Consider the following 17,300-nt stretch of genomic DNA (forward strand, 5'->3'; position numbering starts at 1 on the left):
AGACCACCAACATGAGACACTGAGCTCCTGCTTTAACTGTTGTTTATGTATTGGATAATGGGATTGTATGTATCCTGTAGTGACACAGGATAATCAGACAAAAATTTTGTTGTAGTACAGCTACGAAAGTTGACAAGCTATGCTGTAGGTTTCCTGGATAGTTTAAACTAGTGTAGTGTGAATTTGATCTGGTCTTGGCCATAGTAGACACCTTGCACCCAACAGTGAACTTGACACTACATCGATAATGATGTTAGGAAAAATATATTTAAATCAGCTTGTCTGATAGATAAGTGAAATTCATTAAGTACTTGACCTGTTTGTAATTTTTCTAATCCCACTGAATCAACAGAAAAGAGACTTTTTTTAAAATACTGATTTGGTGTGGATTTTATACAAACTTAAACAATTACTAAAAGTTGTGATTTATATATTCAACTAGTTTTAACTTGTTCTGTATTTCGTAATGTGTTTATCTTTGTAATTTTCTTTTCATACATTTTTTTGCCCACTGAAGCAATTAAACAACCCTGTCAAAAACCTTCAACACTTGCATGATCTGCAATGACTTTTCTCTAATATCATTGTGCAGTGTACTAAAGGCCACTGAGATCATGTCCAAGTGGTAAATATTGTTATCTAACTTTATGGAGTAGAGAATTATTTCCACTTTTTAAAAAAATATATATGACAAAACTCTGGTATTAGCAGTAAATAAAATTTTACTGGACACAACAAAATTTCCAGGTCTCTAACTTTTGAAGAAAACACCAGTTTATCATTGGTAACTGAAAATTAATAATAAAACAAGACGTTTCACTTCTTCAGCAAATCGTCTCCAGATGGTTAAAGGGAAAGAGGATAAAATATAGATTGGCTTTTAAATTGTTTAAGTAGAAGTCATGATAGAAGGCATACATTAAAAGTAAGAAGAATATCCCTTATAAATATTTATCTTAGGTTTGTTTGTGTGTATCAATCAGGTTCCAATACGTGTGGTAGTGGGCAAAGCACAGATAGCCCATTGTGTACCTTTGTGCTTAACTTCAAAACAAGCAAACATAAAGTTTGTAATATAAATATCTGAAATATATTGATTGCTGAAGAATTGGTGTCTCCAGGAAGAGGATAAACAAGTTGATTATAAAGATGAGAGCACTTTCTTTTGCAAGTTTGACTTGCATGATGAGAGTGAAAGTACTGACAATGCATATCTGATTGCCTGCAGAGAGTAATATGGAAGAAATGATAGAAGAAGAGCTATTGGACTGCTTTGATGGCAGGCCAAGATGCTGATGTTGGCCTCCTAATTATTATATTTGGAATTAACTACTTGAATAGCAGTTTGGACAGTCAATTGATTGGCATGTTACTGATTGAAAGGAGCTGGTATTGTTTGCTTTCCAGGTATCAAGTGGTGATTTATGGTAGAATATTCGTAGTGTATTTTGGAATAGATTATGGTGCAGTTAGGATATTTGGTTGATTGAACAATAGGTTAATAAAACATAGTTCTACTTTTCACTGAAAAAAGTTATTGAGCAATGTTGGGTAGCAAGACATTGATGTGGTGCCTTGAAATAATGGCTTAATTGATTTTATGAATTGTATCTTCATTTCTATGCAGATGTCTGTGTGATACTCACCAGATCAACATAGCTAAAACAGCTGAGGTTATCAGATAAGATCCAAGAACAGTGATTGATGATTTCAGCGATAATGAAAGGACTTTGCAATAAATCCTTTATGAGCACTCAGGTTAAATTTCATTTTGAATGGTGTAGAAACTCAGGTTAGTTTATGTGAACTTGTGTCATGGAGCAAGATTATGCCCTTTACCAGGATAAGTCTGTTCTAGTCATCTTGGAGTGCATTAAGGGAGGTAACACAACAGGTAACACATATCATTTTGCTAGATTTGGTCTGATTTATTTTGTGTTTATCTGACTTAGTGGGTTGTCTGACCAATAGTTGGCTGTAGTAGCATGGAAAGTATAGTAATTCAGGCTGGTTGCTATGCTATATATAGCAGTTAAACATCTGCAGTTAAAGAAGATAAAAATACAATAATTTGGCATAACTATTTGATATTTTGAAATGATATTCTTACCTCTCTGTTTTGGGCTAACTGACAACAGGTTTGTCTGACTATGTGTCATGTCCTGGTGGATTGACTCTTTTGTCCAAACAGGACTGTTCTTTTGAAGTGGTCACTCTTTTATCAGGTATTTTGTTGGATGTGTCCCCTGTTGATAAAACTAGTGATCAATGGATTTGCCACTTCTCTTCTGGTCACTGGTGCCTCACCTACTGGTTCTGGCTGTGGATGCCTTCAGCCAGGACTGGTCTCATCTGTTTCTGTATGTGTACCTTCCTTTTTGTCTTCTTTTACATGTCTTAGCATTGATTCACGACTTCTTGTTTGGTTCTTTTGGTAGCATCTTTTTGATTTCCTCATCTTCACTGACTGGCTTCCAGAGCACTTCCTCTGTCTACATCTTTGTCACTCTCGCTCCAACCTTGTATGTCTCTCTATGCCTGAGAGTTTTTCCTTTTGTCTTCATGTATGAGATATATCAGGTTTCTTTGACCACACAGCCCTTCTATTATTCTATTTGTTTCACTGTTCTACTTTCCTTGTCTATCAACAAAAGTGATGTGTTTTTCATTGCATGTCCATTAGCTACAGTCTACCACCAAGTCACCCTACTGTTGCTTGTGTTTAAGCCTTCTTTACCTGGTTGTTTAACCAAAGATTGACAGTTTCTACCATTGCAGGCTATTAGGTAGCCTTGTCAATTACCTTTCAACATTTTCACTGTGGTTCTGTCTTATCCTCCCCTGTTCATTCCATTTTGTTCTGGTTCTTCCTAATTCATCATCCTCTTGTTTAGATCCTTGCTTGACTGGAATATTAATGTTGTTCTACACACTCATACCCAGGGCCCTGTTTGAACCCTTTGCCAATTGCTTGTTATACCATCCCTCTCTTATAACTTTATTTCCTTCTCCATCTTGCTAATGTTCATTGCAGTTATGTTCTTTATGCATTGGATGTTTCCCAGATCTTCCTTGATTTTAATCCCTGACCTCTCCTTTTTTCACTAAGTTTTGAGCTATTTGTACATTTTTTCTTCATGTCTTTTACATGAATCTAGTCCTTCAATGACCTAACTTACCTTGATTGTCTTTTGTACTCTATTTGGGCAGTCAGGTGTTAATTGGCATGCATAGTTCTATTTTGGGGTTACCACAATAATTTATTCTTGCCATGGGACTCTTCTACTTCCAGTGATATCTTGTCCTCTATGTGTGCCAAATCATCTATTCCTCCCTGTATCATATCTCATCACATCAAATTCTGCCACTTGACTTGCTCTCTGGCCTCACACTTTTGAAGACCCTTGGTTGAGACACTCCAGACTAGAATGTGGACTATGCCTAACACTTATGTCTCCCATTATATTCACCACCTGATAGTTTAATTTTCTTCAGAATATTGTGTCTCTCCAGTCTGTTTACTGTTTTTACCAGGTAAGTGCTTCTTTTATTTCCTTACCCATCTGACAGCCTATTTTGCTTCACAGGTTATACTTACTTCCCTAAATCTGCATCAAGTCAGGGGTAATGAAAAGAATTTAACTCATCTGCTCTGGCTTCTAAATTACCCAATGTTGAGATGGGGTTTTCTGCAAGAACATTACAGTGGTGTGTGTGTGTGTATATATATATTTAAATGTATATGTATATATCATTGTCCATTCCAGAATGTACCTTCCATAGATTATCTTGGAAGCAGAAAGCAATAGATGAATGTCTGCCAACTTCCTTTGCTTGCACATACTGGCTTTTTAAGATATGTTTCACTGTAACCTGTTACACTTTCTGCAGTAAACAAACTTCAGTGGTTAGGTCTGGCTGGGGCCAGGCATCTCTCCAGTGTCTCACCAATGTCAATTCTCCTCATCCACCCCCAAGTCATTAACTGGAACACAGGAGATCTTTGCCACAACTATTTCCTAGCCAATGTGGTAGTTGACTTGGAATGTTCTTCACCAGTTGTGCAATCTCTTTGAGAGAGAATCTGAGTAGGCAGTATAAATATGGTGGGAATTAGGGCAAGGATGTCCATTTCAGTGTAGTGTAGGTCACCCCTATGACATAAATGCCAATTTCGCAATAGTTTTGCCAGCTGGATGGAATAGAGTGTTCTCCTCACATCTCAAGAAGGTATTTAGTCTATGTTCCTATATCTAAGGAGATTAAACTGTACTACAGAGCTCTTATCAAACTGTATGGTTTGATCATCATCTTAGCTACACTACACGTTATGTCCTACTGACATGTTGTGTGCAAATGCTCAAATAACCACGTCTTTTTCCACCAATCTGCAATGCATTGGCTTATTTTATCTTCCTACTTTCATAATTCCATTCAGGTGAGGTTATATCTGCATGAAATGGATGCAGTCATCCATGAATGTTACCCCTCTAGAAAGCTCCACTGTAGGGTGTCTCACTCCATGGGCTTTCTCCTTCAATTGTTTTAATTGAAGGGAGCTCCTCTAGGTTTTTACAATTGCACTGGCCCCTCTTCAGTGTGGGATTCTAGCTATAGTATGTTGAGAGGTAAGAATATCAGTTTGGAAGTTAACATTTTCCTTATCTGAAAACGTATTTCCGATAGACACAAACCTCTCTTCACACCTTTCCACTCTTCCTTCTGTCTGCTGGTACACATTATTCTTGCCTTGTTTAAGAATGAAGTTCATTTTGAGTGCAGTGCTTATGGAGATCTGTGCATTGTTTGAAGGCTACTGTCACATAATGGTTACATCATGCATTAGCACAGTTAACGTTATAACATGTCTTAGGTGGGAGATAGATCAAGGCTATTGGTGTGCAAAATCTCAAATGTAATTGCAAGAGAAATAGTTGTTGTGTGAAGAGAGAGATGTTTCAGAAATAAATTTTCAGGTAAGAAAAATGTTGATACTTTCCTATTTGACCCTTCTGAAAGGAGTAGGTTTAATGTATTTCTGTTTTTGTCTTTATTTGATATTTATAATTTCACCTCAATACTAAAACAAATAAAATGTCAAATTTCTTTGAAAGGTATCCATATAGTGTAAAGTGGTTGTTTACCATTGTTCTGGTTCATGTCAACCTTTTTTAGCTTGGATGGTAATAGATTCTTTGTGGTTTTTTTATTTCAGTGTTTTCTTGTTTGTTGAATACTTTTGTGTTGCTCAGGTCATTTTGTAGCTGCTTTCCCAAACATGCTTAGTTGTTGTTGTTGTGTCTGTAACACAGCTCCTGATGTTTCTTTGGTAGTCTTACTTGTTGTGATCACCTTGTTTGCTCAGTGTATTGTATTTTACATTTACAGTATGGGTTGTTTGCTACACATAACATTTTCCATGCAATATTTGGTAAATTGCGACTTCACTCTGGCAAGTATATCTCTTAACATAGAAGGCCCTTGAAAATTAATGTGAGCTTTAATTTATGTAATATTCTTCTAAGATCCAGTATGTAGGGTAAAAGTATTTTTAAAAATGTTTAATTGTCTCTCTGCATAATAAAGAGCTATTACCATGTGTCATTGCCTTGAAAATTTTTGTGCATGCCACTATTCCTTAATCGAAGCTCCCAAATTGACCAACCTTATACAGAGTTAGGATATAGAAAATAACAGATAAGATATAAAGTTTTACTGAAAAAAAAACATTTGAAATTTATTTAAGGAGTTTTAGAGATTATGGAAATGAAACTTGAGAATATTCAGATGAAGCAAAGTATTTTTAATCATGGAGAAATTTTAAGTAAAAATACATCATTAAAAATTTAGATTTTTTTGTGTATAAAAGACTTGATGTTTACTGAAAGCTTGCCAGATATCATGAAGATACACAAAACATATTAAAATGTTATAGTATGGAAACTCTAAAGGTTGATTTAGGGTCATGAACCAGGCTGATTCAGCCGAGCCCATAGCAAAAGTGTTAATGTATATTGTGCCAGTTTGTGATCTAATCATTATACACATCCTCCATGTACAGTAATCCTTATTTGAATTAAGAATCATTCCAATTCTCAGCATTGCTTTGTTCAAACATGTTTTTTTCTTAGGAATTAATAACATTTTAGTGTTTTTTTTTTATTTAAAAGTTTTGTTATCATTCATAGTTTAGTCCTTTCTTTAATTTTTTTGATTCTATGAAAGAAGGATACCAGATTTCAAACATCTCATTAGTATTCGATGATTTGTCATTAGTACTTGAATTAAAATTAACTTAAATTTGATTTTTCCTTTTAATCCCAACTTAGCTTTTTGGACTTGTATCCAATAGGCTTGTGATAAGCTGTTTATCCTTTTTTAAAACCAGTGTACTAGTTTCATTAAGTACTATTTAATGTTGTTTTGATCAAGTATAAATACCTACATTATGAGTCTTAAATATCAATATTACTTTATTTTTTACCTAGTGTTCAGTTATATTTAAGGGAATTACTTTACTGTGCTATATTCAATTGTAATATTCTTGCTAGGTGGTAATTTTGAATTTGTATCTGTTAGTTTTCAGTTTTAACTAATTTTTCCCAAGTTGTATTTTCTGTTCAGTTTTATTTATTTTATAACTTAAATTTTTATCCATATTGATTTTGTATATATATTTTTTTATTTCATTAAGTTTACTTTCATTCTATTTTTCTTATTTGTTTGGCTGTTGGAATATTTTTTGGTATGATAAAATTTATATTTGTTTGTGTGTATATGTTGTTCATGTTCTGTAGTTAACACCATTGTAAACAAGATGTGAATAGTTGTAAATTTGTGTCAATCCTAACTTCAGGCTAGTAATACATACCAAAGTGGTAATTTCACAGATCTTATACTTTTATTACATTGCTCCCCTGAAGTGTAGGTAATATTCAAATGAAGGGATGGTATAGAGATTTGTGTAAGTTAGTATAAGCTGAGAAATAAAAATTTCCATAATTATGTATAATGAGAATGATCTTTGAGTTAGGTAATATAAGATTGTGGGATACTGCACTTGGATTTTGCTTTGACTTAATAGTGTGGTATATCTGAGTCTTGCAGTCTTCATCTTATGTAGACAACTGTTTTTGCAGCTCTAGCAGATAGCTTGCCCAAACTTTCATTGAAACTTGCCATGTTAAAAAGGACCCTAATGCAATTATTTTTTCCTGCTAAAGTGGATTTAATGCAAGTTTTACTTGCTGTATACTTGTGTCTGAGTTTACTTTTGCTATCTATGGTTTATTTATTCTTTGCAAAGCCTTTCCTTAATATACTATTTATTGCAGATCTTGATACTTCTCTGTTGGATATTAGTGAACCTAAATACCATAATGTAAACATTTTAGGTGAAAAGAATGAAATTGTTTTTTTATAAAGTAGAAAAGGGTTCATTTTAACACTTGCCACAGGTAGGCCAAAGTGTGCATGTCATGACTTTTTAGAGTTGCATTCAAAATTTAATTAAACTACTTTATTATCATTGCATATAAATAAACTTGGCATCAAAATATAGTTTGCAAAACCTTTCCTTAATATCAAAATGGTGTATTTAAGTGTTTTACACTCACAAAAAAGAAACCTATCATTCTATAGATATTTGAAGAAATTTAGCATTCCGCCACAATTTAATTCTTCGTATTGTTAGCCTACACTAGGCAGCTGGTACATAATTGAATAGAATTGTTTAAACATTTGTTTAACAACAAGTAAAAGCTTGGAATGGTCTATTCTTTCATTGGTGGCCAGACTAGTTTCAGAGAATTCCACTCCTCATCAGCGACCCTGGACACTACCACCAATGAAAGTTCAGACCAAACCAAGCCTAGTGAGGTATCGAAAATCAATATGGTGTATTTAAGTGTTTTACACTCACAAAAAAATAACCTATCATTGTTTAAACATTTGTGTCCAGGGTCACTGATGAGGAGTGGAATAGATAGTGGATAGATGTTTGAAATTATTGCAAATGGTTGGTTGACGTTTCATCTGTTTATTTTGGAAGCCACCTTTATTTAAACACCTAAACCTGTCCTTTGCTGTCAAAAAGAATTTGTATACAGTCTACACATCCTTCAGTGGGTCTGTGACATTTCCTGATTGGTTAAAGGACACGACAATCAGTGATTGCTTTACTGGCTTACGTTGATCTGATTCATTTTATAAGCTGTACTAATTCCTATTGATCATTTTCCAGACGGTTCTGCTATGATTAGTGTCTGGTGAAAAGCTTCAGCAGATATTTCTTTTGTAACATCTTGTCCAACAATTGGTCCAGTTATCAACACTATTTTCAAGTTTTGAACAACTCTACTTTCAAGATCTACGTATATACATTAGCCAATGTTTCCATTTATGAACGTTATATTTTAAGATCTGTGCAAGAACTCAGCTAAAAAACGTTTCCATATATCAAAGCTATTTTCAAATTTTGTACAACAGGTTAGATTATGTAAGATAAAAGTATTAATTTTTCACAAGGTATATGCTTGCAAGCAACTCCTCATGCATTATGTAACATGATATGGTAATGTGAGCTATATGGTGTTCTTCGAGTGATTTACAACTTGTGTGGTGGGATTATCAGTTAGACATAGTTCAAAGGGCAGTAAAACAATAAAATTTAAGTAGAAATAAATGTATACTGTTTGGAGTTTTAACCAATTAGGATAAACAATTGTAGTTTTCTGTTGCAATTTATAGTCATTCCACAAAGAGAAAAAGGTAATTTATGTGTATTTCATATTTTTTTATCATGGTTATGAGGTTGGTCACATTGACCAGATGCATATACAACTAGGGTAGAAAAAATAACAGATAAAATACAAAGTTTTACTGAAAAGAAGCATTTGAAATTTATTTAGGAGGTTTTAGAGATTATGCAAATAAAATTTGGCAATTCTCGGATGAAGAAAAGTATTTTTAGTATTAACATGAAAATCACTTTACTCGAAGTAGTCAACACTTTGACTTCATATGTTCAGAGATAAATATTTAGTAAAAATATTTCATTAAAAATTCTGATTTTTTGGCTAAATAAGTATTGTGATGTTCACTTAAAGCTTGCAAAATTTTGTGAAGATACACAAAACATATTAAAGTAATAGTATGGAAACTTTAAATATCAAATTGAGGTCACAAACATAGTTGATTTGACTGAGCCTGTTGTGAGAAAGTTAATGCTAGAAATGATGTTTTTGTATAGTCTTTGTAAACAGTTGTATATATGTACTTTATTGGAATTTTTTTTGAAACACTGCAGGGGAAAGAAGAAATGTTTTGGTGCATGAAAGAAAAAAATTCAGAGGAGGCCATGAGTTACTCGATCCAGAATAATGCAAGCAAAGTGATTAAAGATCTGTATAAAGTACTGCCCATGGATCGAGAAATTAAACCTTGTGATGATGCAGATATTTACCACACTGAAAAGTTAACAGTATTTGATTGTCAACAATCTTTCATGGATACATCAGTTTTTTCATCAAGATCTGACAAAAATAATCTAGTAGGTTTGTTTACAGATTATGATAAGGTTCATGAGAATCTAGAGAATAACCCTACTGTGAAAACTGAGCAACTTAATAAATTTGAAGAATTTTCCACAATGGATGAGAGGAAAAACAGTGTTTCAGAAAAGTCCCCATCTTTTGCAAGGTCTCTGTTAGAAGTTGATTTAATAACATCAAAAACTTCTAAGCCTTCTATAGAAATTTTAACAAATGTTAATGAGCAGGAATTTACAACAGCAAGTGGAAAAGAACCTTCAGTTTCAAAGGCATCTTTTAACTTTGCAAAATGTTTGTTTAATGAAAATATTTCAGATGAAATGAATTTTAAACCAGAAGATAAAAAACCAAAAAATACCAGGAATCATCAGTAGGAAGTGAAGTCTCCATTTCATACAAATCTACTGTCACCAAGCTTGAGAAGGAAATCAATACTTCAGAAAAATGTTCAAAATATACAGAATCATTGCTTCATGATAATGTGCAAACAGGTGAAATTACCAAGCATTCTTTAAAAAACACTGAAAAATATTCAAGTTTTAGAGGGTTATCCACAGCAGGTGGAAATAAAATCTCTATTTCAGAAGATTCTTTAAGATTTGCAAAACTATTTTTTAGTGATGACTTATTGGAAAGTAAAAACGCCATATGTGTTTTAAATGACTTTAAACACTCGCAACTAAAAGACGTTTCATCAGCTGAAGTGAAGGAAATAAATTTTTCTTCAAAGGCTTTAAAGTTTGCAGAATCTCTTCCTTATTCTGGTATAGTAGAAGATGAACATATAGAATACTTAGAAAACAGTGAAAGGCATACAGGAACCAAAACTTCTTCAGTTATTGCTAAAAGCGAGGTGTCAGAAATTAAAAACAAAAGTTTTCTTTCATGTAACACTGAGCAACATAAACTCAAAAGTTTGTCTGCATCAGGTAGGAAAAAAACTGTCTCCGAAAAGTCTGTGAAACTTGCAAATACTTTGCTTCATGATAATCTACCAGTAAATGAAAACATCAAGGTTAACATGAAAGATATTGAAGAAAATTTAATTTTCAGAGGGTTTTTAACTGCAAGTGGAAACAAAATTTCTTTTTCAAAAAAATCTTTAAATTTGGCAAAATCAGTTCTTCATGATGATGTGAGTAGTGAAAATACCACGTCTACTGTAAAAGACTTCAAACAATACCCAGGTTTGAAAGAGATTTCAACAATCAAAAGGAAGGAAATGAATACCTCCAAGAAATATTTAAAAATTAATAAATCTCAACATAATGGTGGTATACTTAAAGAGGAAGTTAAAGAAAACATTAAAAAACCTGAAGTACTCGCACAATCTTCAGTTATGCTAAAAAGTGATTCATCACAGGTTGTAAATAATGAACCTTCTCCAGGAAACACTGAGCAACATACATATTTCAAAGGTTTGTCTGCAGCCTGTGGGTCAGACATTTCACAAAAATGTTTACAATTTGGAAAATCTCCGCTTTACAATTATTTACCAGCAGATGAAAATACCAAGCAATATTTAAAATTTAACAAAGAATATTCAGTTTTTAGGGAGTTTTCAACTGCAGGTGGGAAAAAAATCACTGTGTCACAAAATTCTTTAAATGCTGCAAAATCTCTTCTGAATGAGGACTTACTGAGAAGTGAAAATACAGAAAAAGACATTCAAAAACACAGAGAATCAAAAGAGAATTCAGCAACTGATACAAAAAAAAGTTTTTTAAAGAAGTCTTTAAAGGTTGAAAAATCTCTGGCTAATGATGATCATGATGCACTGGGAGATGAAAATTCAGTATATTTAGTAAATATTGAAAAATATGGAGATCACAAAGGCTTCTCTGCTAAGCTAAGTGATTTATCAATTGACAGAAATAAATTTTTGATGGAAAATGCAAAGCAGCATATGAACTTTAATGGCTTGGCTACAAGAGGTGAGAAAGAAATTGTTTCAGAAGAATGTTTGTCTTATAATAATTTATTAACAGATGAAATCACTAGTATAACTACAGGCAGAAATGAAATCTCTGTTTTAGAAAATCCATTAAATTTTGAAAAATCCTCCCTTAATGAGATCTTAACAGAGAGTAAAAATATTGTACCTGTTTCCAAAGAAGTTAAACAAAAGTTAGATTGTAAAGAAATTTCATTAACTGATTCAAAAGAAATTAATTCTTTCATGAAATCTTCAAAGTTTGCTAAATTTGTACTAGGCGATGCAGTACTTAATGAGATGAATACAAAACGTTTAGAATACAGTGAAAGGCATGAACAACATAAGGTACACAACTTTTCAGTTATGGTTAGAGATGATTCATCAGAAAATGAGAAGATTAAACTTTCCTCAGAAAACAGTGAACAACACTCAATTCTCAAAGGCTTTTCAACAGGAGATGGAAGGAAAATAGTTGTTTCAGAGAAATCTTTAGAGTTTGCCAAAAATATTTTTAATGAAAATTTGTTCAAAAATGAAAACATCGAACCTTCTGTGAACAGAGTTAATCAACTGACAAATCCTAGTAGTTTTTCATTAATTGGAGAGAAAGAAAACTTTGTGTTAATGAAAGAGAAGTTATCTGAGAATGACATATTTGTTCAAAAAGAATGGTCTACGTCTACTGGTATAGCAAGTGAATCAGAACACACACTTGCTTCAGAGAAAGTTTTACTCACAGACAATTTACTTGATAATAAAGATTTAGTAGAAAAATATAAACCAACCAGTTGTATTTTGAATGCAAATTTAAACAGAGTATCTAAAGCATTGTTAAAGAATCAAGATGTTCCATTAACTGAAAATAAACAGTTTGCTTTGGATGTGGAAAAAGAAGCTGAAAAGTCTGTGTGGTGTTCAGATGAGCATAATGTAATTGGAAAACAATTACTGAGTGAAATTCAGAACTTTGCTAAAAGAAAACAAATAAATTGTCTTAATTCAGAAGTCACAAAAGTGGCTGACAAGAGGCAAACATTGAAAAATGATATGAAAAGAAAAGTAGCACAGGAGAAGAGTGATTTGATTTCTGTTGAAGATACACATTTGTCAAAAAAGCCAAGGCCTTCTGTTTATCATTGCTGCTTTCCACCCGAACAGAAGACCTGTAAAACACCATTGCATGTCATGTCTTCTTCAGTCACACATGACAGACGACCTGCCTGTTGTTCTATACTTTCAGTGTCTAGTAATCCACTTTACTTTCAGCCTGTTGTTGATAAGGCCTCCTGTGATCAAGCATCTTGCATCTCTGACTTCAAGAAATCTACCTTCATCACACCTTACAAAAAAACAAGCATTAGCCCAGTTGTGCATAGAGTAAAGCGACCACGGACCCCAACAGAAGATGTAACTACTTTTCCTTGGAAAAAAATAGTAAAGTGTGATGACATATTTTCAAGAACATACCTACAGAACATGGTATGCAGTAAAGTATCTGAAGTAAAAGATGCAATAACAGGAATTCAGCAACCACAAAACAAGGTTTTGAATAGAGAAACAGGAAAATCTCAAGCTATATATCACAATCAATTGGAACTACACAAAAAAAAACGAGAAGTTGGATATAAACAACCAGGTGAAAATCAAAATAAAGTTCATCAAGAAGATCTGGAAAAAAATAAATTATACTTTCAAAAAGAGGGAAAAATAAGAAATAGTGTAAAAATCCAGGAAAATATGAAATGTTTTGAACAAGATATAAAGTCTATTAAAATTCAGTCAAGAGATCAGCCTCAAGGAATAGTTAACTCAGGAGACCAAATGCTGAAAGTTGGATCAATAAAAATGAATTCAGAAACTCGGAGAACAGTGAAAACTAACTTAGGAGACAACAAGACAGAGAAAATTAATTTAGCAGAACAGAACACCATACAAACTAATTCAAGAGAAAAGAAAGTTCAACCAGGAATGTTGTGGAGAATGATTCATATGGAAAACCATCTGAGATTTAAACTAAAACAGTTAGCTGGGAAGAAGTATGCTAGTGGAAATCCTGAAAAGGTAACTGATAGTAAAATGATTTTTTTTTATTGAAGAAGAGTATATGAAAGACTACTATATACTGAAGTTAAACAGTACTGTATTAGTGGAATATTTCTGCTTCATTAAGTCAATGTATTGTGTATCCATGATTGATAATTTCTTTTATAAAAATAGTTACACAATGACTGATGTTATATTCACCTTACATTCATTTTCATTAAGTAGTATTTTGATGTTGAGATTAACATTATTATTTTCTAAAAGGTGACAACTTTCTAGGTTTAGGTTATAGTATAATCTACTGTAATACTGATGTTTAGATTTTATAAAATTGTATGAATGATTGAGACTAGAATAGATTACATATTTAACAGGAATTTGCTACAAAGCAATATGAATCTGAATTTCTGTGGTGTACATCCAATTACTGCTAGATAAGAATTGATCCCCATTTTAAAGTTGTGGCTGCCTTATAAGAGTGTTGATCAAATCTTGCTATTTGATGAAAGTAGCCCATGAATTTCCAGTTGGTGGTGTTGAGTAGCTCTCTTACTTTAAAATTAGGGACAAATAGTGAAAATAGCCCTTGGGTTGCTTAGCTTAAAAATCAATAAAAAAACAGCAACAAGAAAAATGTTTGCTCCAAGCTCTTACAAGTTTTCTTAAATCAAAAAACTGTTACATTTCGTAATTCTCTTCTCGGTTTTAATTATAGTTCATCTTACCATCAAATATGCTTTGAAACTTTACATTATTCAGTTAGACCTATTGTATTGTATATCTCATTATTCACATTTTATTACAACTAATAAATCTAGACCTGTATGTATTTTATGTCTTATAATGTCTAACATGTAGCTGGTGAAGCACACATCATTAATGTTAATAGGTATTTTACTTCAAAAACATCAGTATTAATGTTAGTTATATTATTATGTCTATCCCAGTTTGGATTTTCAGAAGGAAAAGCACATAATTGCATTTAAACTTTCAAACTACATTTTTTTTGTATGCCACAGCCAAAATGAGATGTTTTGCTCCATGTCTGGGCACATCAAGCATACTAAGTAAAATGTGATTAACATTGTTAATAACTGTATTGTCATTAAATATGTCACTTATTAACAACTAAAAAAAAACCTTGCATTGCCAGCCTTATGATATTCCTATTGAAATATTACTGATCCAAGAAACCATATGAGGATCTGTCAAAATGGAAATAAAAATCCAATTTATTTGCATATGTTGAGTTTTACTTCCTAGCATGCAGTATAATGTTAATAAACTTTGATTAGGATTGTGTTATGTTTTTGTTTTTATATTTGGCTTTTGTGTTTAGTCTCGAAATAAACAACAAAAGTGTTTAAATCCAAAGTTGAACACTATTTCCAACAACACAGTCACTTAAATTTGTAACTGCATACATTAGTGTTTGGTATGAAAACCCTTTACTCTTTATAGAGCCGGAAACCTGGTCAACATGTTGTGTGAATTATTGATGAAAGGGCATTGCATATACCTTCATATACACTGTAGTTTGTCACACAATTTCACTGGTTGCTTGGTTGCCTCTAAACCTTCTCTTTATCCAAGTAAGTCCAAACTTCTTCAGTGATGTTCAGATCTGAACTCTGGATAGGCCAGGGCAGGATTATTTGTGTTTGAACTACCTGTTTCTTCTCCTTGTAGGTTTTTTACCATGTTGGTCAGATCATTATTCTGCTGATTCACACACCTGTGATCAATTAGGCACATTCCTAATGGAATTCCATATTGAATTAGAATCTGTCTGTGTTTTTCTGCTGTCAGTGTGTCATTTTTCTGCTAAGTCTAACACCACTGAAAGAGATGCTAATGCAAAGCTACATAGATTCTCATCCATTTTACTATGTAGTTGTTATACTTTGGTAACAGTACTATCCTCATTTCTGTTATTGAATGTACTGCCATTGACTATTGCTGAACAAATCAAACTTTGACTCACTGACAAACAGCACCCTTTGCAGGGCTTGAACTTAACATCTTATTTGTGGTAGCCAGCTGGGCTAGTAGAATAAGAAATCAACTAGTTCTGTGGGATTTCTACTAGCCAAACATCAAGTTATCGAATGCACTATTGCAACAACATAATCACTTTCTTGAAGGGAGTTAGTTAATGACAAAACCTGTTATGCTGTTGAATACTGCATCTAGAAAGACAAAATTTATAACACACCACTTTCATTTGTCAGTATTCTAATTTAAAAAATCCCAAAGATCAGCCTTCCCAAATTCATTACATTGATAGAAAACAAAGTAAACAGCCAATCAGGGGATTTCAGTAATTGAAATAAGCATCACCTAAGCTTTTAATAGTTGCTCATTTTAATTTTTTTATGAAATTCAAACAGTGAGATATAGGAGAAAAAGGAATATCTTGAAAATACAGTTCACTAGAAATGCATATTACTTAATGAGCTAAAATGGCTACTGCTTTTTCATGGATTCATGAAGTAATTTGTCACCTAAATTTCTTTTATGAAAAATCGGTAAAAGTTAATATTGTTACGACAGCGGAAGTTGCACGATGCTGGGAGCATGCACTGGAGTTCTAGAAAGATTGAGGAGCCTGTCCAATGTCCTAGCCTTTGCTAGACACACGCTTTTATAGTATATAAGCCGGCAAATAAAGTTACTGTAATAATTGAATTGCAAACAGAGACATATAGAGACAGATAATTGAGTCAAGCCATAAGTAAAGTGCGCGATTCGTTGTGAATTCTAGCGTGTGTTTAAGTTAAAGTGACTGTGGAAACTAAGTGTACTGCAAAGTTGAATTGAGAAAGAATAAACTAGTTTTATTTAAGAAAGGACTTGTATCTCTGAAGTTCTTCGGAAATAATTTCTACGGAAAATTAACAAACAAACACAGAGACGTAACAAATTGGTGTCAGAGAGTGGGACGTAAAATAAAATAAAAAAAGAAGAAGAAGAAGATGGAAACGAGAGGTGGCAAATCAAACTACAGCTTAGCAGATTTGATGGCAGCAATACAAGAACAGCAAAAGAAACAAGAAGAGAGACAACAGCAGTTGCAAGAAAACCTGCAACAGTAGCAGCTCGAACAGCAAAATAAACAAGAAGAGAGATTACAGCAGTGGTTGGAGGAAAAAGAAAATAAACAAGAAGAAAGATTACAGCAGTTGTTGGAGGAAAAAAGAAGAGAAACAAGAAGAATGAGAAAAGAAACAAGAAGAGAGACAACAGCAGTGGCAAGAAAACCTGCAACAGTGGCAGCTCGAACAGCAAAGTAAACATAAGAGACTACAGCAGTGATTGGAGGAGAAAGAAAATAAACAAGATAAGAGGTTACAGCAGTGGTAACTGGAACAAGAAAGGAAACAGGAAGAAATTCTCCAACAGTTACAGGAAAGTCAACAACAGTGGAAAGAAGTACAAATGGAAAACATCAGTAAATTTCAAAGTGAATTAAATACCTTAAGATGATTTACTGTTTTTTACACAAGAAGGATATATTAGCCATCGACTTAATCAACCCCAGACAACGGCAAGCCCCTTCCAGACCCTGCAGCTAAACCCTAATGCAGACATCTTCAGTCCTGCCAGAAGTCAGATTCCAGCCATGAGTGTCAGCAGTAGGGGTAATCTAGTACGAAAGAACCCACAGGAATTCGTTGATGTCCTCAAAATGTTGCTGAGGGATCAGTTTGTAGATGCCTTGGACAGTCCACAAGTGAAGATACGAGTAAAGCAAGCCCACCCCTCTACTA

At 33.3% G+C, this 17,300-nt stretch overlaps 2 protein-coding genes across 4 annotated transcripts in view; both read left to right on the forward strand.

Moving 5' to 3' along the window:
- Positions 1-9,956, forward strand: part of LOC106457504 — a 78,090-nt gene extending 68,134 nt beyond the window's left edge. For all 3 annotated transcript variants that reach the window (XM_022383473.1, XM_022383472.1, XM_022383474.1), the window contains one exon: positions 9,308-9,956. In XM_022383473.1, the coding sequence (XP_022239181.1) occupies positions 9,308-9,925 (618 nt within the window). In that variant the 3' untranslated portion in view covers positions 9,926-9,956. The remainder of the gene's footprint in view (positions 1-9,307) is intronic.
- LOC106457505 (breast cancer type 2 susceptibility protein homolog) overlaps positions 9,921-17,300 on the forward strand; it is a 137,281-nt gene continuing 129,901 nt past the window's right edge. Inside the window, exon 1 of the mRNA XM_022383471.1 lies at positions 9,921-13,548. Coding sequence (XP_022239179.1) covers positions 10,573-13,548 — 2,976 coding nt within the window. The 5' untranslated portion in view covers positions 9,921-10,572. The remainder of the gene's footprint in view (positions 13,549-17,300) is intronic.

The sequence above is a fragment of the Limulus polyphemus genome, unplaced genomic scaffold, assembly GCF_000517525.1.
Source record: "Limulus polyphemus unplaced genomic scaffold, Limulus_polyphemus-2.1.2 Scaffold340, whole genome shotgun sequence".
In the NCBI taxonomy this organism is placed as follows: Eukaryota; Metazoa; Arthropoda; class Merostomata; order Xiphosura; family Limulidae; genus Limulus; species Limulus polyphemus.